This window comes from Dama dama, chromosome 12 (assembly GCF_033118175.1).
Source record: "Dama dama isolate Ldn47 chromosome 12, ASM3311817v1, whole genome shotgun sequence".
NCBI lineage: Eukaryota > Metazoa > Chordata > Mammalia > Artiodactyla > Cervidae > Dama > Dama dama.
The window spans coordinates 80,701,948-80,727,845 of record NC_083692.1 but is presented as its reverse complement, the minus strand read 5'-3'; the positions used below and the strand labels follow the sequence as shown (position 1 = coordinate 80,727,845).

The window sequence follows — 25,898 nt, the reverse complement described above, 5'->3', positions numbered from 1 at the left end:
ATATATGCCCAGGAGTGGGACTGCTGGATCATATGGTAACTCTGATCTTTGTTTTTTAAGGAACTTCTGTGGTGTTCTCCATAGTGGCTGCACCAGTTTACATTCTCACTGACAGTGTAGGAAGGTTCCCTTTTCTCCGCACCCTCTTCAGCATTTATTTGTAGACTTTGATGATCGCCATTCTGACCAGTATGAGGTGATATCTCATTGCATTTCTCTAATAATTAGTGAAGTTGAGATTTTTTCATGTTCCTGTTGGCCAGCTGTATGTCTTCTTTGGAGAAACAAAAACAAAACGTTTTTTTGGCCTGACAACCACTGGACTTCCAGGAAAATCTCCAAGATCATTTTTAAGACTAACACCTTCCTATTCTTGTGCATTTAGGTATGGTATCAGAGAGGTGCCTGGAATCCCAGATCTCTGCCTCTTTCCAGGAAGGACTTTATTTCCAATCTATTTTCTTTCTCCTCTAAATTGTATTTACATTGCTCACTTTCCTCTTAAACTGTCAAGTCAGCAGTGTATAACATGCCTACAGGGCCCACTCTAATCCATATAGAGTGAAAAGGTGAGGACAGCTAACATAGACTCAATGGTTATTCCGTGTCAGGCATAGTTATGAGTGCCTGGCTTCACTGACTCTTAATCCAAACAACACCGTCAGATGTAGGCACATCCCCATTTTATAGCTGAAGAAACTGAAAGGCACCCCTGGCCTGAGTCTACTATGTGCCTAACATCTGTACTGTGCTACCTCTGATCATGTTGTTTCAGTTATCACATGCTATTTATGAAGTTTTAATATCTGTTTGTGCAGTTTAAAATCTATTTTAGTGCCATGGACTCCATTGCTGTGTTTTAGCATGTAATCCACTCTGACTTTAGATTCCTTTTTGCTCTTTACACGTTATAACTGGTTATTGGCTGTTTTCTATAAAAACATCTGGTGTTTCCTGCTCCAGGGTTTTCTTTTGAGGAACTTTCAGTTATTTTGTGAATATTTGTCCTCATTTTGTAGGTACAAACTTCCATCGTACCCATCTCAATTTATACATTCACTCAGGCAGATCCGATCACGGGTGAAGTTATTCTCAGCCGTCACCCCTGAACAGTGCCTGTCACACAGAAGGTACTGTGGAAGTGTTAGCTGCCTCAATATTGAATCAGCTCTCATGAATACTTTGTGAGTCAAAACTTCAGGGTAATGCAGGAGGAAGAACAGGTTTGAGAACTGACAGTGCAGCCACTTCACTGGAGTGGGGTTATAGAGGCTTCTGCTTCTCTGATGCGAGATTGGGCATTTTAGGCCTGGAGGCTATACTGAGCAGCTCACAGAGGTCCCTCCGTTTTAATTCCTCAGGACACCAGTACATACTATCTTCTCCCAGAGACTTCTTATCTGGCTCGGTGGTTGAGCTGCCTGTGAGAGAGATCCTTATACCACTGGGCCATGCCAGGGCAGGCTGCACTGGGACACCAGCTGCTTGGAAGAAGATTGTGAAATTGGTGTTAAAGGGAAGCCTGTGAAGACAGGCAGGAAATGAAAACAGCACAAATGTTATATAAATGAGCATCTCATTATTAGGCAGCATGTGGGGAGAGGTCTGGGGCCTGATCTCACAGCACCCAGAGAATGAGAGTGTTGTTAAGTTGCTCATAGTTTCTGCAAGCCTCGTGGCTTGCTTATTCCAGGGGAGTTGAAGGTCGGGGTGGGGGGTGCTGTGCCCTCTCGCTAGCCGAAGGCTCAGGTCACATTCTGCGCACACGTCCCTCCAAGGCCTCCAGCTCAGCCAGCACTTCCTTGGGCAGATCCTGGTTGACCTGCTCTGTCAGATAGCTCCGAATGTCATGAACCTCCTGTTGCCAAAAGTCCTTAGGGAGGGAGAACAGCTGGGTGGTGTCTATGGCTCCCAGGCTGCTGAGATCCAAGGCGCCTTCCTTCGGCACCAGCCCGATGGGTGTCTCTCGGGCACTGTCCTCCCCGTCGAGCCGTCGGCAGATCCAGTCTAGCACTCGGGCATTCTCTCCAAAGCCTGGCCACAGGAAGCGGCCTGCCTCGTCGCGCCGGAACCAGTTGACATGGAAGATGCGGGGCAGCTGGACCCCCTTGCGCCCCTCCATGCTCAGCCAGTGTTCAAGGTAGCGCCCAAAGTTGTAGCCGAAAAATGGCCGCATGGCAAATGGGTCATGCATGATGACCTTCCCTGGGGAGGGGAGCAGGATGGGTAAGGAATCTCCTTTCTTACTGGAGAAGGGTATCCTGCCTCTATCTGGATGAAGCTGTGAAATGTTAGTGGTACTGGAATATTCTTAAGGCAGGGCTAGGGGAAGGGAATGGGGAAAAGATACACCTGGGAAGGGGTGGGCAGGAGGAGCGTCTGGCTCAGGGAGGGAGAGAAGAGGCAAGGTGGGCACAGGAGTGAAGCGAGGAAGGCACTCACCCTTGTGTTCGGCCGCTGCAGTGGCCTCTGAGCGCATGGCACTGCCCACAAACACCCCATGGCGCCAGTTGAAGGCCTCATATACCAGGGGGACTCCTGGGACACCAGGGCACATGGTCAAAGGCAGCCCTTTGCAAAGATAACTTTGCACCCTCACTCTATCCCTTCTGGTGATCTCGACTCCTACTCTCTCCTAGGACCTCCACTGTGGATTTTCAAACCCCATGCGGCCACCCCCCCACCTTGATTCTCCAGGTGGGGGACGCTCTAGAGGCAGACAGCTGTAGTTAGCAATCCAGGTTGAGGCCCTCTGAGCTTTAAACACAAGAGGGAGGTGTGCCCTGATAGAGAGCCTGACCCTTAACCCAGAAGGCACGGAGCCTGCATGATGTTTACCTTTGGGTCTGCGGCCTCCAAAAATGATGGCGTCAATGGGGACTCCCTCTGGGGCCTCCCAGGCAGGGTCTATGATGGGGCACTGGCGAGCCGGGGCACAAAAGCGAGAGTTGGGATGGGCACAGGGCTCCTTGTCACCTGGCAGAGCACATACAAATACTGTCACTTCCAAGGGCATGTCCACTCCCAACACACATACCTTTGCAGGTACTCTTGCACAATTTCTTTTTGCCTCATCAGCTCCCCGCAACCTTGAGTTGGAGGTTGGTAGGGAGAAGGGAGCCAGGACATCTCCCCTGAAGATCAAGTTATTTATCCATGATGGTGCTGCCAACTGAGTTATGGGAGAAAAGAGTGGGAGAGGAACTGGGGTTTAGCAGGATATTAATGTTTATGCTAAGTTACAGAACTTGGCCAGTGCTCAAGGGAATGGGGTTAAATACTGTCATAGAGTTATAATAGAAATTTTGCCCCAGAAACTCTTTTAATTTATGAGATTAATATTTAAATAAACACTCAAACCTAAAGCAAAAATTGAGACTGTCAGGTCAGTATTTCAGACAACTGACTTTCCATCAGCAAATGGTGGAAGACAGAATTTCCTGAGTTATCAAAATGCAAACAAGAACTAATTTTAAAGCTAGCAGTATTTTGGTAATTTCCCTGGGTCTGCTTAGACCCTGCTGGAGTGACAGGGCTTGAAGAACTCAGTTGAGGATGTAACCTGGACAGCTGTAACCTGAGGAGGTCACTTTAGGCCCCTTCAGATGCCTGGAGAGGAGTTGGGACCGAGTCAGTGGCACATGTATAAAGCACCATCATGGGGGCCCTGAATGGACCCAGGGCTTTCTCTGCTAGAAGCTGTTGCTCAGACCTGGGGGGCAAGGGAGTCAGAGTCAGTGTGCCCTGCCCTGCTCCAGCCCCGACTCCTGCCTCCAGTCATAAAGAACCATCCCTTACGCTTCTCTGTGGCACTTTCATCCCCAGTTCAGGACCTAGTTCAGGGTATTATTCTGAGAATTGAAGCTGGGTACAACACGCCCTAGTAATACCCCTGAATCCAGAGATGATGAAAGGGTTGGGCAACTAGCCTGTGGGGAAATATGAAAGTTTCTTGGATTTCTCAGTTGGGTGGGGAGGCTGAGGAGGGCTTAATGATGGTGTTAGAGAAAATGAAGGATGATTAGATGAAGAGGGTGACTGCTAAGCCAGCCTGGAAAACGTGAATGTAGGCTTCAGTGACCACAGGCCACCCTCCCCTGCTAAGCTCTTCTTTGCTCCCAACCCTAGATCTCAGCTGTCCAAATGCCAAAGGCCACTAAAAGCTGAAGGTCCAGAGTGCAGGGCTGGGGGAAGGCGAGGGCTGCAGGGCACTGGAGAGTAATGACAGGGTTGAGAAACTAGCTTCCAGGAGAGGCTAAAGAGCTGGTCTAACTTCGTTTGAAAGGACTGGGGTGAATATGTTGGAAGAGCAGGGGAAAGGTAACAATACTGACCTTTAGCCAATGGTTATTTTAGGGGGGTGGCGGTGGGGACCCAGTGGAGGGGAGGGGCAGGCTTCCTTCTTCCTAACGGGTCCAACTTATGGATTGTGCTTTGAGTCCAATTCTTTCTGTAATAATTTCCAAGACAGCCCTCCCCCTTTAAAAACATTCAGCTTATATTAATTGAGAATTTATTATGTATCTGGCGCTATGTTAAACCTTTTACATGCATTATTTAATTTAATCCTCCAACACCTTATAAGCTAGGTACTGTAATAACTACCCCCATTCAAGTGATGGGGTGACCCTGAAGCTCAGGTTTTAGCAACTTAGTCAGGCCACAGAGCCAATACTTGGTGGAGCTGGGATGTGAATTGAGATCTTGCTTAGGGTTAGAAAACTGAGAACATTCATAACTCCCTGTGCCTCCCAGAGGTCCTGGGAGGTGGCTGCAGGTTGAGGAGAACTCCTTTACATCAACAAGGTGCTGAGCCCCGGGTCTGACTAACCCTAACCCCTCGTACCAGGTTTCCAGGGTTTGCCTAGCCAAGAGGTCACGGTGACGCCAGGTGGAAGAGGCTGATCGATGCCCTCCCAGTACACGCCGCCATCACTGGTCTCAGCCACGTTCGTGAAAATGGTGTTACTCTGGACTGTGGCCATAGCATTGGGATTGGTGGTGGCAGAGGTGCCAGGGGCCACCCCGAAGAAGCCATTCTCAGGGTTGATGGCCCGGAGTCGACCTGTCGGGAGGAGAAGTGAAAAAAAGGAAGGACTGACCAGGAAGAGTTGAGAGGCTCAGTCTTGGAAGGTCTTGCTCAGCTCCTCCCTGCCCTGAGCTAGACCCTAGATCTGAGGGGAAAGACTGCATCTCCAGGGTGGGGGGCTGCCAGGAGGCAGGGGGTTGGGGTGGTCGTTCAGGGAAAGGTTCTCATTGACAAAGTTCACCCTGAGCAGTGAGGGGAGAGTCGAACCAGAACCCAGAGTGCGATCCGAGGGCCTCTCACCATCACTGTCAAACCTCATCCAGGCGATGTCATCTCCCACACACTCCACTTTCCAGCCTGGCAGTGCCGGCCGCATCATGGCCAGGTTTGTCTTGCCACAAGCACTGGGGAAGGCGGCTGCCACATAGCGCTTCTTCCCCGCAGGATTGGTGATACCCAGGATCTGCGAGGTGGGGAGAGGGAGGACAAGGAAGAGAGCACCAGACAGAGGTCAGGAATGGTCTGCTTGGGAAGGACAGCTAGGGGTCGACAGGGAGGACCAAGGTTTATTCACTAACTGGGTGCACCGCCTTGCCATGGGGCCTGGGGTGGCAGCAAGGGGAAGCCCCCCAACAGTCAGCAGCCTCAGGCCAAAGCTTCGGGCATTTGGGCTGAGTCCCTGGCCTCCAGTCTGGCAGTGGAGAGGCGAGGCTGAGGCTGACTGGTCAGGGCCCACCCCTGGCCTGCCCCCCTCAGATCCTCACCAGGCCCTCACCAGCATGTGCTCCGCCAGCCAGCCCTCATCCCGGGCCAGCCGAGAAGCGATGCGAAGGGCAAAGCACTTCTTGCCCAGCAGGGAGTTGCCACCATAGCCGCTGCCGAAGGAGATGATCTCCCGCTGGTCGGGCACGTGGCCAATCAGGGTTTTCTCTGGATTGCATGGCCACTGGCTCACCGGCTCCCCTGGGGACAATGGATTCATGGGGCTGCTGGCAGGGGCATCAGGCATCAGGCTGTCAGGGGCTGGAGGGATTGGGGTTGGCAGGAAAGACACTGGGAGCGATGGTGGTGTCAATGGGTGGCTAAAACCTCCTACCTCATGACACCTGTCAGCTCCCGTGCCCCTATTCTTGGATAATTCTTCTCAATCTTGGTGCAAGCTACTTTGTCAACACAGCCTCACCCTCAGCCCATTGCTGCTCTAGAACATGGGACTTCACTATCTCACTAATCAGGATGGCTAGGATGTGGGGTTCCCTCTGAGTACAAGCGGGCCTCTGTGTCCTGCCCTGGGCAGAGCAGGTGCTCACCTTGCCCAGTCAAGGGCTGGCCCACAGAGTGAAGGCACTTGACAAAGTCGCCATCTCCCAGGGCCTGAAGCACAGGCGTCCCCAGCCGGGTCATGATCCGCATGCTTGCCACCACGTAGGCAGAGTCCGTGAGTTGCACTCCGATGCGGGACAGTGGTGAGCCCACGGGACCCATGCTGAATGGAAGCACGTACATGGTTCGGCCTACAGAGGAAAACGCCACCTGGATGAAGGGTTCAAACCTGTTGATACCTTCAGTGCCCCTGCCTCTGTGTCCCTGCCCTGATTACCCTGCATGCAGCCTGGAAACCTCTCATCCACAGCTTGCTGGAACTCAGCTGGGGACATCCAGTTGCCCAGCTGCCCACGGGCCCCACCAGTCGGGAGGGGCACCGTGTCCCGTTGAGAAGGAGTTACAATCACCGTCTTGCTCTCTACTCGTGCCACATCCTTGGGGTCTGTGCGGGCCAGCCAGCTGGGGGAGAGCGGATATCAAGAAGATAGTGGCCAGCAGACCGCCCTCACCCCAGACCCACTCTTTCATGTCCAGCTTTGTCTCCAGGTCTTCTGTTGGCCTTAATTTTTTCCCATCCATTTGCATCTCAGTTCTTCCCCCAGATTTTTTTTTTTTTAATTTTCGGGTCTTAGTTGCAGCATGCCAAGCACATGGGCTCAGTAGTTGCAGTGTGTGGGCTTAGTTGCTCTGCACCATGTGGGATCTTAGTTCCCAGACCAGGGATCAAACTCGTGTTCTCTGCATTGCAAGGCAGATTCTTAGCCACTGGGTAACCAGGGAAGTTCCCTCCCCCAGATTTTGTCCCAATCTAAGGGGTAGTTCCCTTGGCCCCCAGCCCTCTAATGGCCTCTGCCCTGGCAAAAAAATCCCTGAATTTGTAAGTTAAAAAAAAGTAAAGGCTTTTATTTGTATCAACATAAAAGTATAGACCAACCGCAATAGTTTCTGATGGTTTCCCTCAAAGCTCCCATTCTGTTTATTCCATTGGCGTGGTCTATTTAAATTGAATTTTGTCTCGGTAAACCCAAAGTGGCCTCGGTCCAAGCAGCTGCCCCCATCTCGCAGGTTGCTGGGCTCAGGACTTACCAATTGTTGTACTTCGGGAGTTTTCGGATGAGTCCCTGCTGTTCCAGCAGGGCCAGTGTGGCAGTGTTCTCCGCCTCGGTCCCATCACAGATGTGGATGCCCTCTGGTTGGCACAGGCGGGCACTGTGCTCCACAAAGTCTCGAACCTTAGCAGGCAGCTGGCCCAGATCTCCGCTGAGGACTCGCAGTGTCTGGATGCTGCACCGTGATGACCAGCCCCAGGGGCTCAGCCTGTGCCAGCTAAGCCTGCAAGAGAAGAAACAGAGGGGTAATGGGCCAGGTGTTCTCATGGAAGATGGGCAAGTCAAGGGTACAGAGGGCTGGGCTTCTAAGGACAAGCTAAAGTCTGTCTGGGTATAGGCACCATAAAGAAGTTGGACTAGGTGAAGGAGATGGGTTCAGGCCATGTGTATTTTGTGGCCTTTATGAGGCTGAGTGAGGGTGTCTCCTGATTAGCAAGGGACAGGTATTGCCAAATGAGCATAAAAGCACATGTCTGGCAATATGGAAGTGTATGTTTAGGCATGCTGATGTTACTGTAGGCTTGGCTCATGCCCATGGTATACTATGTCTCGTCAGTGTCTGGAAATGAGCAGGCGTCCTGTGGCCCAAATGTCAATAAATTGTGCCCAGGTGACTGCTTCACGTGTCTGGTGTTCTTTTCATTCTCAAATATAGTTTTGCATGCTGTAAGACTGTGAAAGCTTCAAGCAGAGCACCAGGTCTGTGGCATGGTTTAAGTCCCAGTTTTCTCGATTTGGGCCCTTGTACAAAGAGTGGGTGATCGGATGTCAGGGTTTCAGGCATTGGATCTGTGGCTGCCCAGAGGCCCAACAGGGATTGCATAAAGTGTCACTGGGTAGGTAGGTATTTTCAAACTATGTGGAAGGCTGACTGTCAGGGAATATCATTGGCTGAGCTGCATGCCCCAATTCTTAGAACAGAGCCCCTGGAATCTGTCCCTTCACAGCCCTAGGAGAGGGAAAAGTAGGATCTGCTCTGATTGGCCTGGACCCAAGGTGGAGTGACCCAGAGAGAGCAAAGGCCAAGAGAGGGAAGTTACCCTTCTCCTATGCCAGGGCCTTGCCCACCAGAAACTGTGCCCCACGTGCCCAGCACTGCATGACCCTGCCCCTCCCTTGGCTCTCTTTCATAGAGAACAAATGCCTAGAGCTCTGGCGGTGGGGTGGAACATTAGACTGTAGGGTGCTCAGACTCACAGGGAAGCCTGGGGAAGAGAGGACACTCAGGCCGTGACTGGGAGCTGGGTGGCTTCACTGGGCAGGGCAGGGTGGAGACCTAATGTGGCCCTAGGGGCAGAGGAGGAAGCCTCCTGGGACCTTCTCTGTTCTGCTTCTGAGAGTTTTCCCCAAGCATTAATTTTAAAGACATTCAGCCTTGGGGAGAACCTCTCTCTGTGGGGAAACTGCCTCAGGGAGTCTCCTGTGAAGCTCCCCCTGCTCTTCTCCAGTCTCTGGAGTGGGACCTTCTCCTTTTCCTCTGCTCTAGAGACCACCCACAAGGGCTGGCCTAGGGGAACCAGCTGTGGGAGAGACAGAGGGCCGGCTCAGACTCTGAGACACAAGCTGAGAAGGGAGACTACGGAGGGAAGACAGGAAGCTGTGAAAAGGGGGTGAAGATAGACAGGCACGGTCTGGGGCCTCGTCCTGGACAGGGGATGAAGCCAGCCAGGTAAGAACGAAGGCAACTTGGTCCCTACCTCTACCATGCCTCCCTCCCTCTTGGGACCCCAGGCCCCTCTAGCTGCGCAGGGCTCCCTGCCAGGTTCCTATCCGGGGGAGGCCGGGGAATGGCTGTTTACCTTCTACCTTCTTTAGGGAGCTCTGAGCTCAGTCCCCAGAGGTTCATGCATCCTTGACCCCAGGGCCCTAGTGCTCCTCATTGCAACCTGTGGAACCACTTACATCTGTGCAGCAAAGGAGGAGATATGGAGCCTGGGCCCCGCGAGGGCGAGCGAGGAGGGGAAAGGAAGTTCTGAGAGTGGCAGATACAGACGGTGTGGTCAGGGACCAGGAGAGCAGGAGGGAGGAGGGGACGGAAACCCAGGGACCCGGAGCGGCTGAGGCCGCCCCGATCTCCGGCGTGACGCACGACCCGAGAGGACGAGATCCAGACACACTCGCCACCTGCCCGCCTCCTTCTCTCGGATGCAAAACCAGGCCGAGGGCGGCGAGCAGGACAACGCATATGGCAGCCCTGAGGGGGCGAGCGCGGCGGAAAGTGAGGGTCGGCTCCGGTCTGGGGGTCACTCACCGCAGGCCGGGGCGGTACATAGCGGGGTGGCCGCGAGAACCGAGCGGAGCCGGGGAGATAAGGAAGGCGGGGAACCAAGGAGCAGCGCCGAGAGCGGGAGCTCAGGCTGGGCGGGAGGCGCTTAAAGAGGAGGCGGGCCAGCGCAGGGGCGGGACCCAGCAGGGCCGCGGGACCCTCTCTCCGCCCCCGGGCTACCCGCGGGTCCGCCCAGCCGCGGCCCCACCCTCTGCATCCTAGCCCCCAAACCCTTGTCTCCCATTGGAGGGTTGGTTCCTCTCCTCGGCTCCCCTCCCCGAAGCCCCGCCCCACCGCCCCGCCTCGCCCCCTGCACATGATGTAATTTTGAGGACTCTTGCTCCTGGGAAATAGTGACGGGCAGGCACTGGGTGGCAAACAAGCCAAGAACTAGGGGCGAGGCCAGGGGCGGAACCCACGGGTAGCTGTAAGTTTAGCAGCCGGGGGCTGGGCATTCCCTTTCCCTTTCTTCCCGGGGCTTGGGCACTCTGAGCCCAGGCTCTTCTGTTGTGCAGGATTCTAATATCATGGTTCTGTCAGTCCCCAGCTCCCAAATCCGTTTCTTCTCCCGGAGATGAGGATTCTTCTCTGCCCTACCATGGTGGTAATGTCTCTCCATCCCAGAATCTCGTCTTTGGGGCTCTGGACTGATCATTCCCTCCACATTCCCCTGAAGAACCCATCTACCCCAACCAACCATAAAGTCCTCTGGTAATTTCTCAAGTTATGTCTCCATCCAGACATCTGTCTTCAGCTTGAGGCCCTGGGTATTACCCCAAATGCCATAGCACCTCGAACTCAACATGGCTATGGTTAGCCAGCATCCATTCCCTTTTTCTGTTAATAGCACCCTGATGTTCCTTTGGGGAACCACCTCCTCAAACTGTGTGGTCCTGTGGGCCTCCTGGGGGTGGGCTCTGAGCTTGGCCAAATTGTGTATTCTTTACTCTGGCCATAGCCAGTGGAAATGTTCAGGAATGGGGGTGATGTCTCTCTCTCTCTCAGGCTTTTTCTGTCAGCTTTCAAAATGGGCTCCCTATCTGCTGGAGTTGCTGGGCTGGGAGAACCTAAGCCTGATGCTGCTGGGTGTCAGCTTGGCCCTGCAAAGGAGGAACCTGCCTGAGATAGAAACCAGCTTAGAGGAAGCAGGCCAAAGGATGGAGAGCAACAGATTCCTGATTCGAGGGTTCAGTTCAGTTCAGTTCAGTCACTCAGTCGTGTTCGACTCTTTGCGACCCCATGAATCGCAGCACTCCAGGCCTCCCTGTCCATCACCAATTCCCGGAGTTCACTCAAACTCATGTCCATCGAGTCGGTGATGCCATCCAGCCACCTCATCCTCTGTCGTCCCCTTCTCCTCCTGCCCCCAATCCCTTCCAGCATCAGGGTCTTTTCCAATGAGTCAGTTCCTCGCATCAGGTGGCCAAAGTATTGGAGTTTCAGCTTCAGCATCAGTCCTTCCAATGAACACCCAGGACTGATCTCCTTTAGGATGGACTGGTTGGATCTCCTTGCAGTCCAAGGGACTCTCAAGAGTCTTCTCCAACACCACAGTTCAAAAGCATCAATTTTTCAGCGCCCAGCTTTCTTCACAGTCCAACTCTCACATCCATACATGACCACTGGAAAAACCATAGCCTTCGAGGGTTAGGAATCAATAAATATTTTCTCTTGCTCAACCTAATTGTAAGAGGATTTCTGCTATTTGTAACAGAAACAATCTTGATTCTCAGATTTCTCAGAGTTCTGTGCTGGACTATCATGGGACAAGGGGAGCTGGTCTCCCGCCTTTGGCTTGCTACTGACCCTCATCTCTTCTACCCAGGCTCCATCCTGGACTCAACCTCATGTGTATGTATTTGGGACAGTTTCTTCCAGTCCCTACATCCAAACTCTGTCTATAGCCACTCCACTGCAAGCAGTTGCCTCTTTGTGCCTGCTCTCTAGGCCTAAAGATGTGCACACTGGTGGCATCACAGCCAACCTTTCAAAGTGATGCTGAAAGCCCATACTGTCTGTATACTGGTGCCGAATCTAATCTTGGCGACAGAGTTTTGGGTGAAGTAGAAAAGAATTAACTTTATTACTTTGCCAGGCAAAGGAGGCTACAGTGGGTTAATGCCCTTAAAACTGTGTGTCCCAACTTGGAGAAGACAGTGAGAAATTTTATAATAATTGTTCAAGGGGAGCATGGTCAACTTGTGGATGTTCTTCTGATGGGTTGGTGGTGAGGTAAGTAGGAGTCAAGCATCATCAACCTTCAGATCCAACTGGTACATGCTTGTGGATAGGATACCATCATTTGATAACTTCTCCCACCTGGAAAAGTTTTCAGAATTTGCAAAATAACTCAAGGATATTATTATGTATACCAGTTGCTAGGGAAACAGGACCTTGCCCCATACTTGCCCTTAACTGTGACTCCCTGGTCTTGCATCCCTTCCCTTCCCTAGTTAACAACAGCTTGAATCTGTCCATTGGAACTCAGGGAAGGTCATGGAGGCTGAATGAGGGCTGTTTCCTATAATCAAAGAAATGGGGGACACAGAAAGTCTTTGCACCTAGGAGCCCCACGGAGCCTAGCTTGATATCAATAGGTCATCATCTCTTCTGCTCTCATGGTTCCCTATCAGGAAATGGAACCACTATCTAACCAGTTGCCCCAGAAGAACCTGAATCAGTCTGGACTCTTTCTTCCTTATCTTCCACAGCCAATCAGACACCAGGACCTTTGGATTTGTACTTCACAATTAGCTCTCAAATCAGTGTCTGTCTACTTGACCCTTGCCTTAGTTCAAGGTTTATCTCTCACTTGGCTTCAGAAAATAGCTTCCAAGCACCTGCTTGGCCTCCCACATCTCCAAATGCCACTCCCTCTCCCTCCCATTAAGTTCTCCAAACTTTGCACATAAGTTCACTTTGGAAAATTAAGAGAGAAGAATAATGTTTATTGTATGGCCACTAGTTGCCAGGCTATGAACCAGCAGTTTTACATGCATGTGTGTGCATGCTCAGTCGTGTCTGACTCTTTGAGACCCCAGGGACTGTAGCCCGCCAGGCTCCTCTGTCCATGGGATATCCCAGGCGAGAATACTGGAGTGGGTTGCCATTTCCTCCTCCAGGGGATCTTTCCGGTCCAGGGATGGAACCTGCATCTCCTGGGTCTCCCGCATTGGCAGGCAGATTCTTTACTGTTGAACCATTGGGAAAGTTCTTTACATGCACAGTCTCATTCTGTTTCACAACAACTGTTTTATCGATGTGGCCACTGAGGCTTAGAGTTTAAGCCATTTTTTTCAAAGTCACACAGCTGATCAGCAAGAGAAATAGAATCGGAATCCAAGTTTTTCTTTTTTTTTTTTTAATCCAAGTTTTTCTGACTCTAATTACCAAGTTGGTTTTTTTCCCCTGCAATTCTATATTGTCTCTGATTTATCATTAAGGAAAAAAATGAGATCATAGCATTCTTAAGCTTAAAACTCCTTGAAGGCTTCCTACCACATGACAACTGATGTCTTTCATAATCTGGCTTCTGTTTATCCAGTGGTATCACCTCCCCCTCTTTACTTGCTGTCTTCTCTCCTATATGCCAAACTCTGCAGTTTCCAGAGCACAGCTGGGAATCTTTTCTGCCCTTCAGGTTTAAATTAAATATCACCTCCTGTGTGAAGGTCAGTGTGCCCCTTAGAATTAGCATCTCTCTCATCTGTGTTAGCTCTATACTGTGTGCATACCTATATCTTTGAATTAATTGTACTTTATTATGGTTGTTTTTGTATCTCTATAATCTCTGGCCCTTCTTTTAGTCTGACCAGCCAGGTGGGCCAGTGTCAGTGGAACACCACCAGGGGGCAGGGCAAGCCTTGGCTTGGTCTGCATTTTCTGCTCCTCAGGGCCCTCTGGTTCAGCCCATGGATGTCTCACAGAACCTCTGCAGTAGATACTAGGAGTGTGGCCCAGATCCCCACTTTAGAATCACAGCACTTATTGAAACTGAGTGGGACCCTGTGGGACCCTCCCAGGTACAAATCCTTTTTGTGTCCCCAGTTTCTTATTTGGAGGAAAAAGGCTTCAGCTTCCTAGACCTTCCCTGAGTACCCAAGGGCAGATTCAAACAGTTACTAATCAGGGAGAAAAGATAATGCAGAAACACAGGAGGAGCAGTCCAGAAAGGATAGTGTGGCTATAAAGCAGGGTCCTGGTTCCTGCTCAAGGGATATCAGTTCAGTTCAGTTGCTCAGTCATGTCCGACTCTGCGACGCCATGTACTGCAGCACGCCAGGCCTCCCTGTCCATCACCAACTCCTGGAGTTTACTCAAACTCAATGTCCATTGAGTCACTGATGCCATCCAACCAGTTCATCCTCTGTCATCCCCTTCTCCTCTTGCCTTCAGTCTTTCCCAGCATCAGGGTCTTTTCAAATGAGTTAGTTCTTTGCATCAGATGGCCCAAGTTTTGGAATTTCAGCTTCAGCATCAGTCCTTCCAATGAATATTCAGGACTGATTTCCTTTATGATGGACTGGTTGGATCTCCTTGCAGTCCAAGGGACTCTCAAGAGTCTTCTCTAACACCACAGTTCAAAAGCATCAGTTCTTCTGCACTCAGCCTTTTTTATAGTCCAACTCTCACATCCATACATGACTACTGGAAAAACCACAGCTTTGACTAGACAGACCTTTGTTGGCAAAGTAACATCTCTGCTTTTTAATATGCTGTCTATGTTGGTCATAACTTTTCTTCCAAGGAGCAAGAGTCTTTTAATTTCATGGCTGCAGTCACCATCTGCAGTGATTTTGGAACCCCCCAAAATAAAGTCTCTCACTGTTTTCACTGTTTCCCCATTTATTTGCCATGAAGTGATGGAACCAGATGCAATGATTTTAGTTTTCTGAATGTTGAGTTTTAAGCCAACTATTTCACTCTCCTCTTTCACTTTCATCAAGAGGCTTTTTGGTTCTTCTTTGCTTTCTGCCATAAGGGTGGTGTCATCTGTATATCTGAGGTTATTGATATTTCTCCCTGCAATCTTGATTCCAGCTTGTGCTTCATACAGCTCAGCGTTTCTCATGACGTACTCTGCATATAAGTTAAATAAGCAGGGTGACAATATACAGCCTTGACAATATTCAACAACCAGTCTGTTGTTCCATGTCCAGTTCTAACTGTTGCTTCCTGACCTGCATACAGATTTCTCAAGAGGCAGGTCAGGTGGTCTGATATTCCCATCTCTTTCAGAATTTCCCACAGTTTGTTGTGATCCACACAGTCAAAGGCTTTGGCGTAGCCACTCAACAACACAAGCAAACAACCTCAAGGGATACACATAAAAATATCTTTGAGTTCTTCTGCAGCAACTGAGGCCCCCACCCAGGTTGTTGTTCAGTTGCTAAGGCATGTCAACTCTTTGTGATCCCATAAACTGCAGTAGGCAGGCTTCCCTGTCCTTCATTATCTCCCTGAGTTTGTCCACCCAGATGGAGGATGATAACTTCAGGCTGAGCACAAGATCCCTGGAACACAGCCCTGTTACCTCACCAGCAAGCAGTCAGAAGAAAAAATTCCCACACCCTAAAGCCCCTACCCCAGATTTTGTCTATAAAAACTACTTCTAGAAACCCACTGGGGTTCCTGAGCATGAGCCACACTTTCTCCTTGCTTGGCCCTGCAGTAAACCTTTCTCTGCTCCAAACTCCCACGTTTCAGTTGGGCCTCATTGTGCTGGAGTAGGGGGTATGGGGTATGCAAACTTGCATTTAGTAACAGGTGCAGGGTGTGACCAGCCTTGTCTTACTCTGCATTTTCTGCTCCCCAGGGCCCTCTGGGTCACCCCTTGGATATCTCACAGATCCCCCGTGGTGGGTGCTGTGGCATGCTGCCCAGATCCTTCAGGATCCGGTCCCAGCTGCTGAGTGTTGGCTGCTGATAGAGAAGAGCTGAGCACTTCCCTGGGTACCACCTATGACTGAAGGGAGTTGTTTTGCTAAATGTGCATGCCTCTTTCCTGGAGAAGCCTGTGTCCAGTGACTGATTGGCTCAGGGGTCCAGAGTCCCAGCCCCTTTCTCTCAATTGAGGACACTCTGAAGTTTCATCCTAGCTTCAGAGCTCCTATAGGGTCAGCCGAAGGCTTTGTTTCAGCCACAGTGCTCTTCAACTCTTCTCTCTATCCAATGCTGCTTCCCTCACAGACTCTGAAAATCCTCCCATCAAACCACCTGTACACAAGTTTCCATCTCGGAGTTATTATTTTTTTCCAGCTTAAGATATCCCCCCAACTCAACTTGGATGCTGCATTAACCCCCTAATCTGACTCTTGATTCCATTTTGGCTATCCTTCACAGTAGATCTGAAGTCATCTTTTCAAACACAACCTGATCATTCCACATCCTTGCTGAAAATCCTTTAGTAGCTTCTCATTGTTCTTAAGGGCTTCCCCAGTGGCTCAGAGGTAAAGAATCCACCTGCAATGCAGGAGCCGCAGGAGACGTGAGTTCGATCCCTGGGTTGGGAAGATCCCCTGGAGGAGGAAATGGCAACCCACTACAGTATTCTCACGTGGAGAATCCCATGAACAGAGGAGCCTGGTGGGCTACAGTTCATAGGGTTGCAAAGGGTTGGACACGACTGAAGCGACTCAGCACATTCTTTTCACAGTCCATGTCCTAAACTTGGCCTACTAGTCTCTGCATGATCCAGCCCCACCCTCACCTATCACCATTCTTCCCACTTTGCTTGGTTTTTGCTTTTTGGCTATACCATTTTTGTTTTTCAGTTTCATGCATTTTTTTTTTTTTTCCAATTTCATGCATGTGTCTACCTCTTCCCTGCCCAGTGCCCTTGCATAGATTATTCCTGTGACTTGGAATCCCCATCTTCTCCACTCCTCCAGACACAGTCCCTTTTTACTCCCCTGACTAATCTCAGTTTAATGTGACTACCTTAGGCTAGTTGTTGCTGTAATGCCGCTGCCTCTCTGGCCCCCACACTACATTAGGTTCCCATGAAATAAAGTCTCATAGGTCCCTGCCCTTCTCTTGCATAGCACCCATCTTCATATAATGAATTATTTTTACACAGGCCCATCCCTAACTAGAGGCTCTAAATATTTGAAATGTATGACTTAAACAAGCTAACAACTATTAAAATATATTCTATTCTTCTACCTTGACAAATATACACACAATGGTCTGGAATTTGGTTCGAATTTGAATTCAAATTTGGATTTTGTTTGAAATTCTCAGGATTCCACAGCAGAATGTGGTATTGTGGGGGGAGGCATCTCTTTGGATCCACTTCTTTTCCCGCCTCTGACACCATCTTCTACTGCAAGGGGACTCCTTTGCATGCATGTGGACCTTCCTGTCTACATAGCCCAATTCTGTTCACAGTCTCCCGCCAACAGCCACTCCTTGGCCACCCCCTGGGTCTAGGGATGTGTATGTGTGTAATGTGATCTACCCTTGGGAGGGCAAACCCAGGAAAGAGGTCCATGTGGGCCCTAGAAGTGGGCTTGGGGCCCTTTGCACAGAGAATTCCTAAGTATGTGGAGTATAGTCCGGAAGGGGTTGGGGTATGGCCAGGGGAGGCCTGGACTCCTCACTGCAAGGGACATAGCCTGAAGAGGGCCAGAGAAAAGCCTTCCGAAACACAGGGCCCAGGGCAGGGGCTATTCCTACCTGGGCCCAAGGGCAATAAGTTGACATTTCTCTGGTTCATCAGTCTGTAAGCTCCACAAAGATGGGGCTGGTGATGGTCTGATTTACTGAGGAGTCCGTAGTGCCCAGCGCATTGTCTGGTGCAGAGTATGTGTTTAATCAATGTTTGTCAAATGAATGAATGTACGAGAGGTAAACCAGGAAGAGGTCTGAGGATTTGGATCCATCACTGATGATCTAGATTGTACAGGTTGTACAGGATTGCAAAAATGGGGGTGCAGGACAGAGGAGATGGGAAGGGAACCCCAGATCACTGTCTCTGTCTCTCTTCCTCTCCTTCCTCTTTGCTCCCTACCCCACTTCTCCAGGACCTTTGCCTGCCTGACCTCCCTCCACATGGTCTAGCATCCCTCTGTCTGTATCCTTTTACCTTTTGTTCCTTTGTCCACTGCTCTTTTTCTGTGGCCTGACCATTTATTTGTCTGTTATGTATTTGTTTCTAGTTCTTGGTTGCCAATCTTACCTTCTTCTCTCCCTTCTTCTGCCACTTTTACTCTTCTAGCTCCTTGTTCCTGTCACCTCTTACTTCCTCTTGATCCCCTCTTGGAAACTTTCTTCTCTCGTTTAGTTCCCCATGGCCTTTTGCCCATCTCTTCTTTGTGCCCAAGTTCCTCTGTCTCCTTCAATCCAGATTGCTGGGGAGCCCCTGAGTTGTTCTGTCCTCTCGCTCAGGTCTATATTTACTGCCTCCTTGGCTAAGTCTTCCTGCCTCCCTTCCTCTGTTTTGTCCTTCCCAGAGTCCACCTGGTTTCGTCTTTCTCATCCCCATTTCCCTGTCCCTGCTTGTCCTTAAGCTAGACAGGCTCAGCATGTGTCCCCCTCCTGCCAAGAAAACCCATGAAGCAGCTTGTAGGTCCTCACTGGCTACTGTAGGTTCTTCTCTCTGTGCACTTAGCCCTTTCCCCTGGCCCAGCCCTCACCCCCCCAGACTCCTTTCCCTGGTTAGTGGCGCCTAGTCTGAGCCCCGAGCAGCTCAACTTGCCTGAGCTTGTTTAGTCTGACTCCTTTAGCCCGTTAGAGGCTTAGCCCTCCCACCTCTCCTCTGAGCGCTCCAGTAAACAAGAGGATCAGTGCAGACCTGACAGCTGCTGGGGGGCAAGTGTCTGGCTAGACCAGACCAGGCCTGCGAAAGGGGCTGCAGTCAACACTTGCTATTTCTTCTTCACCAGGGACATTCTGAGGCCTCTTTCCCGTGTATTTACCTTAGAACCACATTCCATGGGCATATGCATGGGGTCCCTAGTCTCCATGGTTCCCATTCCCATTTTGTGGCCTTGTTCCCAGGCCTTGGGTTTTGTTTGTTTGTTTGTTTTTCTTTTGCAAAAATAATACTAGATCCAGGCCATCACACCACTTGAATGATGACAATGGCTTCTGCTCCATAAAATGGAGGCCAAGTGTGGAAAGACAAGGTGTCCTCTGATGGAGGTCTTTTTATATACGTGTAGAGAGAGAGATAGGAGAGACCACACCCACCCACCCCCCAACACACATACACACATGCCCCAAAGAAAGCTGAGTTGACTATAGGTATTCTGTAGATCAGGGGTTCTACTTTAGTGTTCATCAAAATCAACTGGAGGACTTGTAAAAACACAGAGTTTTGGGGCCCCACCCCCAAAGTGTCTGATTTAGTAAGTTTGAGGTGATTCCAGAGAACTTGTGTTTTTTAACAAGTTCCCAGATGGCGCTGCTGATCTGGGGACCCCAGTGTGAGAACCACTGTCTTAGATCATCTGAATCCACCAGCTCTTCACCTAACTCCAAAGGCTGGGACCCAGTTAATTTTTATAATTGATGATCCTTGGGGCTGATGGACACCCAGGTGTCTCTTTGGGTGGGGAAAGAGGACCTGTTAACCCCATGGGAGTATTTGGATGTCCTTAGAAATTAAGAAAATTGCCTTTAACTCCTGAAGTTCTATTCTAGTACAGACTCTATTTAAACAGCTTCAGACAGGTTTAAACATCTCCTTGGCTAATACCTAGTATCCCTGTTCCAACTTCTACTCGGGGATGATAGCTCTAAGAGGTGTTAGGGGATTAGGCTGAAAATGTAGGTCACCCCCCAGCCATCTGGGAACCAGGAGGAGTGAGAGAGGAAGAGAGAGATTCAGAGACATATACAAGGAAAAGGTGAGGGGAAGCAGAGGGCAAATGAGGGCAGTTTCAAAAGTGCCTTGGATGGATTGGTGGTGATTGGATTTTCAGTGTCCCGAGGTGGCCTGGAAGGAAAGAAGGAGCAGGGTTCCTGATTTCCCCTCTGCTCCTGCTCCCAAGCTGCCTGTCCTGGGGCTGGGTCCATAGAAATGAGAGAGGCCGAGAATAGATGAGGCAAGTCCTGGAGGGTTGTTTATCTTTCTGATGCTGTAACTGTGAGGGGCATGAGGTGGGAGTGAGGTAGGCAGCAGAAATGTAAGGATTCCTGAAAACAGGAAACAGATTCAACAGGCCAGGTGAGAGTGGGCTTGGGAGAATTCATATTCCCCTAAAACACCCAAAAGGCATGGCAGAGCCTTGGAGGCTGAGGGTGCTGGAAGCTCGTCTGGCCCTCTTTTCCAGTCCCAGGCTCTCAGTCACCAGGGGCTGAGGGTTGTGTCCGCATGAGGGTGCTGATGGGGGCCAAGGTGGCACTCTGTACTGGGGAGCGGGGAACAGTGAGTTGGACCATCTGTGATATGCTTTGTTGGGGAAGATGCCCCCTTCCCTTCCTTGAGACCAGGCAGACTTGTTGTCTCATTTCCTGCAACCCCCCAGGTCAATGAGATATGCAAATGATCCTTTCACCTCATTGGCTGGAGGCCTGAGAAGCATGGATGACCTAAGAGAGCTAGCCCTTTAAGAGTGCCCGGGGGGCTCTGTGCCCACAGCCCCTTGTTCTGAGCACAGAGGTGCCAGGCCCTGCTCAATGGGGCCTCCATTCTCTGGGGAAGCTGTGCCTGCCTGGCTCTGACATTTGACCAATCATCTCTGCCACCCCTAAAGTGAGTATGTCTGAGGCCTCCCTGAGTGCCAGGCCTCTCACCTAGAGCCTCCTCCTCCAACACCTGCTATCGGCTTTCTGTTGAGCTTTTTGTTTTCTGTTTTCAGGAATGTTCACTTTCTGTCCCCTGCTCTACTCCCACCTCAACTGGCTTGAGGTCCCTCACTGCTATCACATCAGAAAGAAAAGCAGCCCTCGTCACTTATCTTTTCATCCAACTCTGTCTGGACACCTCTCTCTGTGTCTCACCTTCTTTCTGTAAAAGATCAGTTCCTTCAATGTGTGTTTTTGTTCCCATCCCCTCTGCCCTCTCAAGGGTGAGGAGCTCAATAGATATGGCAATACCTGGGACAGGAAGAGAGAGAGGCCTTGTCCTTCCTCTTGCCTCTCTGGGCAGAACCTGGGGGCCTGAGATGTGGTTGGAAAGCAGCTACCTAGGTTTGAGGCATGAGGATGGAGCCAAACTCTAAACCCTGGGGCTCAGTGTGTGTGTTAGTTGCTCAGTCATGTCTGACTCTTTGCAACCCCATTGGACTGTAGCCCACCAGGCTTCTCTGTCCAAGGAATTCTCCAGGCAAGGATACTGGAGTGGATTGCCATTCCCTTCTCCAGAGGATCTTCCTGACCCAGGGATTGAACCCTGGTCTCCTGCATTGCAGGCAGATTCTTTATTGTTTGAGCTACAGGGAAGTCCCTGCCTTGTCCCTCCTGGGGCTGTTGAAACTGAGAGTTGGGCTCAAGCTTGGGACTTACAGGCTGGGAAGTCTCTCCAAGGTCACCTAGCCAGAGGTGCCTCAGGTGGGCACATGCTCTGAGGTTGATAACAGAGAGGAGGGTTCCTGGGTGACACAAGTTTGGGGAGCAACTCTGTTGAAGTTGAGCAGATGGCTTACTGAAGGACTTTTCAGATGACTATGTTGCTGTGCTCTCTGAACCTGCAAGAGGTGGGGATCATTTCTCAAAATGATCTGAGCATAGACCCCCTCCTTGGCTATTTCTCAGACTTCATGTTTTGCAGAACACTCTTTGAGAATTGTTAAAGTCTAACTACTTTCCTTGAACAGAAGGGGAAACTGGGGTCAGAAGGGGAAGGTGACCTGTTCAAGTTCACACATCTTAGGTCCTGGATGGAAGGAGGAAAACTAATCTCGGTTTTCCTACGAGAGATTGGCCTTGAGGAAAGATGGTCACCACTCAGTCCTGATCTTTTTAGAATTGATTCTGGGACCTTTTTTGCTTGAAGAGTCTCTTGCTCCTTGATTAATCCATAGAATGAATGTTCACTGAGGGTCTTCTACGTGCAAGGCGTTGGCCTGGGTGTTCTGAGAGACAGAGGTAATACAGCATGTGATCCAGCTATATTAAAATCCACAGCATATGTGCCTTGCCATTGCCCTAAAATATACACATTCTCTGTCACAGTTAATTAAGCAACATTTTTTTAATTGCTTGGAAATGAAATGATGCCTCTTGAGATGACAGAGACATTCAGCATGTCCCAGCACTAGAGTTGGGAGTGCTGCCATATTCTTCTTGTTTTTCATAGATCCCAGAGGCACCAGTAGGCTGGAGGCTGTGCTATCCCCTTTCTCATTCAGCCTTTAAGCAGCTTGCCCCCTGGTCAGGAGCCCCTGCCACCTGAGAAGTTATTTCTCAGCCTGGAGGCGACTATGCAGGGAACAGACTGTGCCATCATCCCAGCTTTCCAGAATTCTGTCTCCATGGCACTTGGGCTTTGGGGGAGGAGACTGGCAGGAAGTCTCCCGGTGCTCCAAACCTGTCCTCTTCTTTGCAGGTGCACCCTTCCTAATCCAGCCTCAGAATGGCACTGCCTCCCAGTCCCCTGGCCATGGAATATGTCAATGACTTTGACTTGATGAAGTTTGAGGTAAAGCGGGAGCCCTCAGAGGGGCGATCTGGCCCCCCGACAGCCTCACTGGGCTCCACCCCCTACAGCTCAGTGCCTCCTTCACCCACCTTCAGTGAGCCAGGCATGGTGGGGCCCACCGAGGGCACCCGGCCAGGCCTGGAGGAGCTGTACTGGCTGGCCACCCTGCAACAGCAGCTGGGGGCTGGGGAGGCGCTGGGGCTAAGTCCCGAGGAGGCTGTGGAACTGCTGCAGGGTCAGAGCCCAGTCCCTGTTGAAGGGCCCCATGCCTACTACCCAGGGAGCCCAGAGGAGACAGGAGCCCAGCATGCCCAGGTGAGTGGTCAGCAAGAGGGCCAGAGGAGGGGGCAGGGTGAGAGGGGAGGAAGAGAGGAAGGGGAGTCCCTGGAGAGGCTTACCAGTTTGGGGAAGGAACAGACAGGAGAAGGGAAGTACCTTTAGAAGATATCAGATAAAGACAACTATTGTTCTGCGCCCCCCACCCCTCAATAGAGTGAAATGAGTGGGCTCAACCAGGAGGAAGAGGGAGAAGACAAGGTTAGAAGAGGACCAACTGAAAGGGGAGAGTTGAGAGTTAAAGGGCATCAGGAATGATTGATTACAGGCAGGTATATAGATACTGCGTTTATAGATGCCAGGTAAATAGATACCAGGTATAGAGATACCAGGAAAGGGTTGTGCGTGGAATGGAGTGGAGTTGAGACTGTAGGAACCGGAATGAAGTTGGTCTTTTTAAGACTTCGTGCTTCTCCAGTCCCCAGCCTTCTCAGGAAGGATTGGGACTCATCCTATTAATCATAGACAGATGGGGGCGTTGAGGGCATTAAGATATAATCCAAATCCTTTGAGGGTCACAGGGTTGAGGAGCGAGGTGTGTTGGAGGACAGGGGAGCGAGGTGTGTTGGAGGGGCAGGGTTTGTCTGTCCCGGTACACACATAGGCCAGGAGCCGGCTCAAGACCCCGCAAAGGCGTTGTGGGGTTCAGGCGCGCGATTGGCTTGCCCGAAGGTGGGTGGGAAACGCTGGGACCATCCAAAGGGGTCGAGGACCCTTGGTGATGGTGGAGGGCAGTGGAGGGCGTGTTGGGACCTGGAACAGGATCTAGGCTGCAGGATAGACTCAGGGGAAGGCGCATGTTCAGGTAAAGGTGGAAGCCGGGGGCGGGGCCACCGGAGCGTGGAACCAGGCGGGAGCCCCGCTGACCGGCGCCCGGTCGGTTCTCTCTGCAGCTGGCCGAGCGGTTTTCCGACGCGGCGCTCGTATCGATGTCTGTGCGGGAGCTAAACCGACAGCTGCGGGGCTGCGGGCGCGACGAGGCGCTGCGGCTGAAGCAGAGGCGCCGCACGCTGAAGAACCGCGGATACGCGCAGGCCTGTCGGTCCAAGCGACTGCAACAGCGGCGGGGGCTGGAGGCGGAGCGCGCCCGCCTGGCCACCCAGCTGGACGCGCTGCGGGCGGAAGTGGCCCGCCTGGCTAGGGAACGCGACCTCTACAAGGCTCGCTGTGAACTGCTGGCCCCGAGTGGCCTGGGGCCAGAGGCCACGCCCACCTCTTCCTCTGAGCCCCTGGCCACCGAGTGGTGGAGTCGGTGGGTGGGCGGTGCGCACCACCCGGGAGGCGGCTGTGCCATTCACTAGATGGTTACTGAGCGCCTTCTGGTGCCAGATACTCCTTTGGATGACCACACAAGTATCCCCAAACTTCCTGGACCCTCAAGGCATGCTCTGAGGTTAGATACCGGTCACTTCCTGGGAGAGGGGTCCCCTTCCCTCACGCAGGACGTGCACAGAAACCGTTCACCTTCTGCCCCACTCTATAGGACCAGGTCACTGAAATCTGCGGGGGTCAGTGCCAGGCTTTCTGTAGGGGGCAGGCCGCAAGGAGGTGTGGACCACGCACAGTGAATGGGAGGTGAGGGAGTCCTGCTGCTCCCAGATCAGTTTAGATTTTAATTCAAGGCTTTCAACCTGTAGTGCAGTAAGGTGGTAATTAGCAATGAAGCTATGTTTTCATTCCAGGGCTTGTAACCTCCCCATTTTAGGACAACTGCATTTTCAAGATTTCAATTCCCGTTTTCAAGACAGACCAGAAACTTGATTCAAGAGGCTTTTGTCCTAGCCAACCCCATGGCCTCCAAGGTCTAGAGCAGCAAAGGCTGGAGGAGCTCCAGGGGTGGTAGGTATGGGCTGGGAGAGGACCCTGAGCAGGAGTCTGAAAACCTGGGTGCTAGTCTCAGCTCTGCCACAGGATGCCTCTGACATCTTGAGCAAATCACTGGCTCCCTGGATTTTGACGACCTTGTCTAATGCTCACTTGATTGGATGACTTCAGACACCTTTCCAGTTCTGGCCTCTCCATAGTGTGGAAGCCCCAGGGGTCTCCCCGAGAATCCCTCAACTCAGCCTCATTAAAGGGACTTCCTGCTCTGTTCCAGCTTCCTGACTGCAGCCTAGGCCCTGGATGAGACCATGCACTGGTTCTGGGTTGCTCCTTCCATGCGGCCTTGGCCTCCAGATCTGCATAGGGTGCCCCTGCTCCCTTCTGCCTCTCTGAGGGCAAAGGTGAGACTCCCCAGCCTGACAAGGAGCTGAGAGAATGCAGCTTTTGTGAATTAAACTTGAAGTCTAGGCACAACCATATGCTATTGGCTAGATGTTCTTGCAATTTAAGAAGTGTTTATTCTATATCCTTGCTCCAGGCCTATGTAAGTGTGTGTGTGCATATGTGTATGTGAGAGAGAGAGAGAATGAGAGAGAGAGAGATACAAAGTGTGGTGTGGGGGAAGAGATTGGATAGCCCCTACCTGGGCTGAGTGGAGCATCACAGTTCTAAGGCCCAATGGAAATGGGGGTGGGGGGTGGGGATTGGGCCAGATCGACCCTCCGGCTCCCACCTCCACTGCATAGAAGCCCAAGAACAGTAGTGACCCAGCCAGGCCTGCCTGTGGCTATCCTGATGGCTCATAGTTGCCATGGTAACCCAGCCCTCGGGTTCAGCAACCTACAGAGAGTGGGCGGGGCTCTGGGCAGAGCAGAGACATTGGGCCGGGAGCAGTTACCTTAGCAGCAGTGGTAGGTCCTCTAAGGGACATATAATAAATGGAGAGAAGCAGTTGGGTGTGGGGGAAGAAGCTCCCATATGTCTCTCTTCCTTTCTGCCCCCTCTACTCGCCCCCTCCCCAGCTGTCTCTTCCCATCCCTGTTCTTGTTCCCTCCTCCCATCCTCTAGTTCTAGCCCAGCTCATCCCTCCTCCACTCAGAAGCCTGCGATGAGAGTCCTCTCCTCCATCTCCACCAGAATTTTCTTTCTCTTCTCATTTCCCACCACTGACCACTGGTCACCCTCTTGGGCTCTGCTTCCTCTATGAGTGGCTCATGGCACCTTGAGCACCTCCTCCTCCATCCCCTTCCACTGGAATCCTTGCAGGGAGAGACTGGGGCAGGGAGGTCCTTCTAGGAGCCTGGCTCTCCTCCTGTCACTCTGGCTCTCCCCCGATCCTCATGTGTTCTCTGCACCTGTGATCTAGACCTGCCACCATTCATGCCCGCCTTCTTTAACTGGCTGAGGCCCTGCACGACACGT

General features: G+C 51.4%; 2 protein-coding genes across 4 annotated transcripts; one reads left to right on the top strand and one right to left on the bottom strand.

The window, feature by feature from the left end:
- Window positions 1–1,557: 1,557 nt before the first annotated feature.
- Window positions 1,558–9,873, bottom strand: PCK2 (phosphoenolpyruvate carboxykinase 2, mitochondrial). Its single transcript, XM_061157832.1, has 10 exons — window positions 9,716–9,873; window positions 7,442–7,687; window positions 6,630–6,814; window positions 6,340–6,543; window positions 5,805–5,992; window positions 5,330–5,492; window positions 4,847–5,065; window positions 2,839–2,976; window positions 2,443–2,538; window positions 1,558–2,205 (listed from the first exon to the last, which is right to left on the bottom strand). The coding sequence occupies exons 1-10, from the start codon at window positions 9,733–9,735 to the stop codon at window positions 1,751–1,753; spliced, it is 1,914 nt and encodes a 637-aa protein (XP_061013815.1). The 5' UTR covers window positions 9,736–9,873; the 3' UTR covers window positions 1,558–1,750.
- Window positions 8,641–24,950, top strand: NRL (neural retina leucine zipper). 3 transcript variants are annotated; one of them, XM_061157841.1, is made up of 4 exons: window positions 8,641–9,133; window positions 10,271–10,334; window positions 22,224–22,631; window positions 23,546–24,950. In XM_061157841.1, the coding sequence occupies exons 3-4, from the start codon at window positions 22,251–22,253 to the stop codon at window positions 23,951–23,953; spliced, it is 789 nt and encodes a 262-aa protein (XP_061013824.1). In that variant the 5' UTR covers window positions 8,641–9,133; window positions 10,271–10,334; window positions 22,224–22,250; the 3' UTR covers window positions 23,954–24,950. The 3 variants fall into 3 exon arrangements, with proteins under 3 accessions (XP_061013824.1, XP_061013823.1, XP_061013825.1); XM_061157842.1 differs by lacking the exon at window positions 8,641–9,133 and adding an exon at window positions 9,147–9,682; XM_061157840.1 differs by lacking the exon at window positions 10,271–10,334.
- Window positions 24,951–25,898: the final 948 nt, after the last annotated feature.

Bases quoted from the DNA above. Each gene is read 5' to 3' on its own strand.
- NRL (XM_061157840.1), top strand. From the start codon at position 22,251: ATGGCACTGCCTCCCAGTCCCCTGGCCATGGAATATGTCAATGACTTT. The intron at 22,632-23,545 runs GTGAGTGGTCAG...TTCTCTCTGCAG, and splicing joins CAGGAGCCCAGCATGCCCAG to CTGGCCGAGCGGTTTTCCGA.
- PCK2 (XM_061157832.1), bottom strand. From the start codon at position 9,735: ATGTACCGCCCCGGCCTGCG. The intron at 5,993-6,339 runs GTGAGCACCTGC...CATTGTCCCCAG, and splicing joins CCAGCCCTTGACTGGGCAAG to GGGAGCCGGTGAGCCAGTGG. The intron at 5,493-5,804 runs GTGAGGGCCTGG...CCCACCTCGCAG, and splicing joins GGCTGGCGGAGCACATGCTG to ATCCTGGGTATCACCAATCC.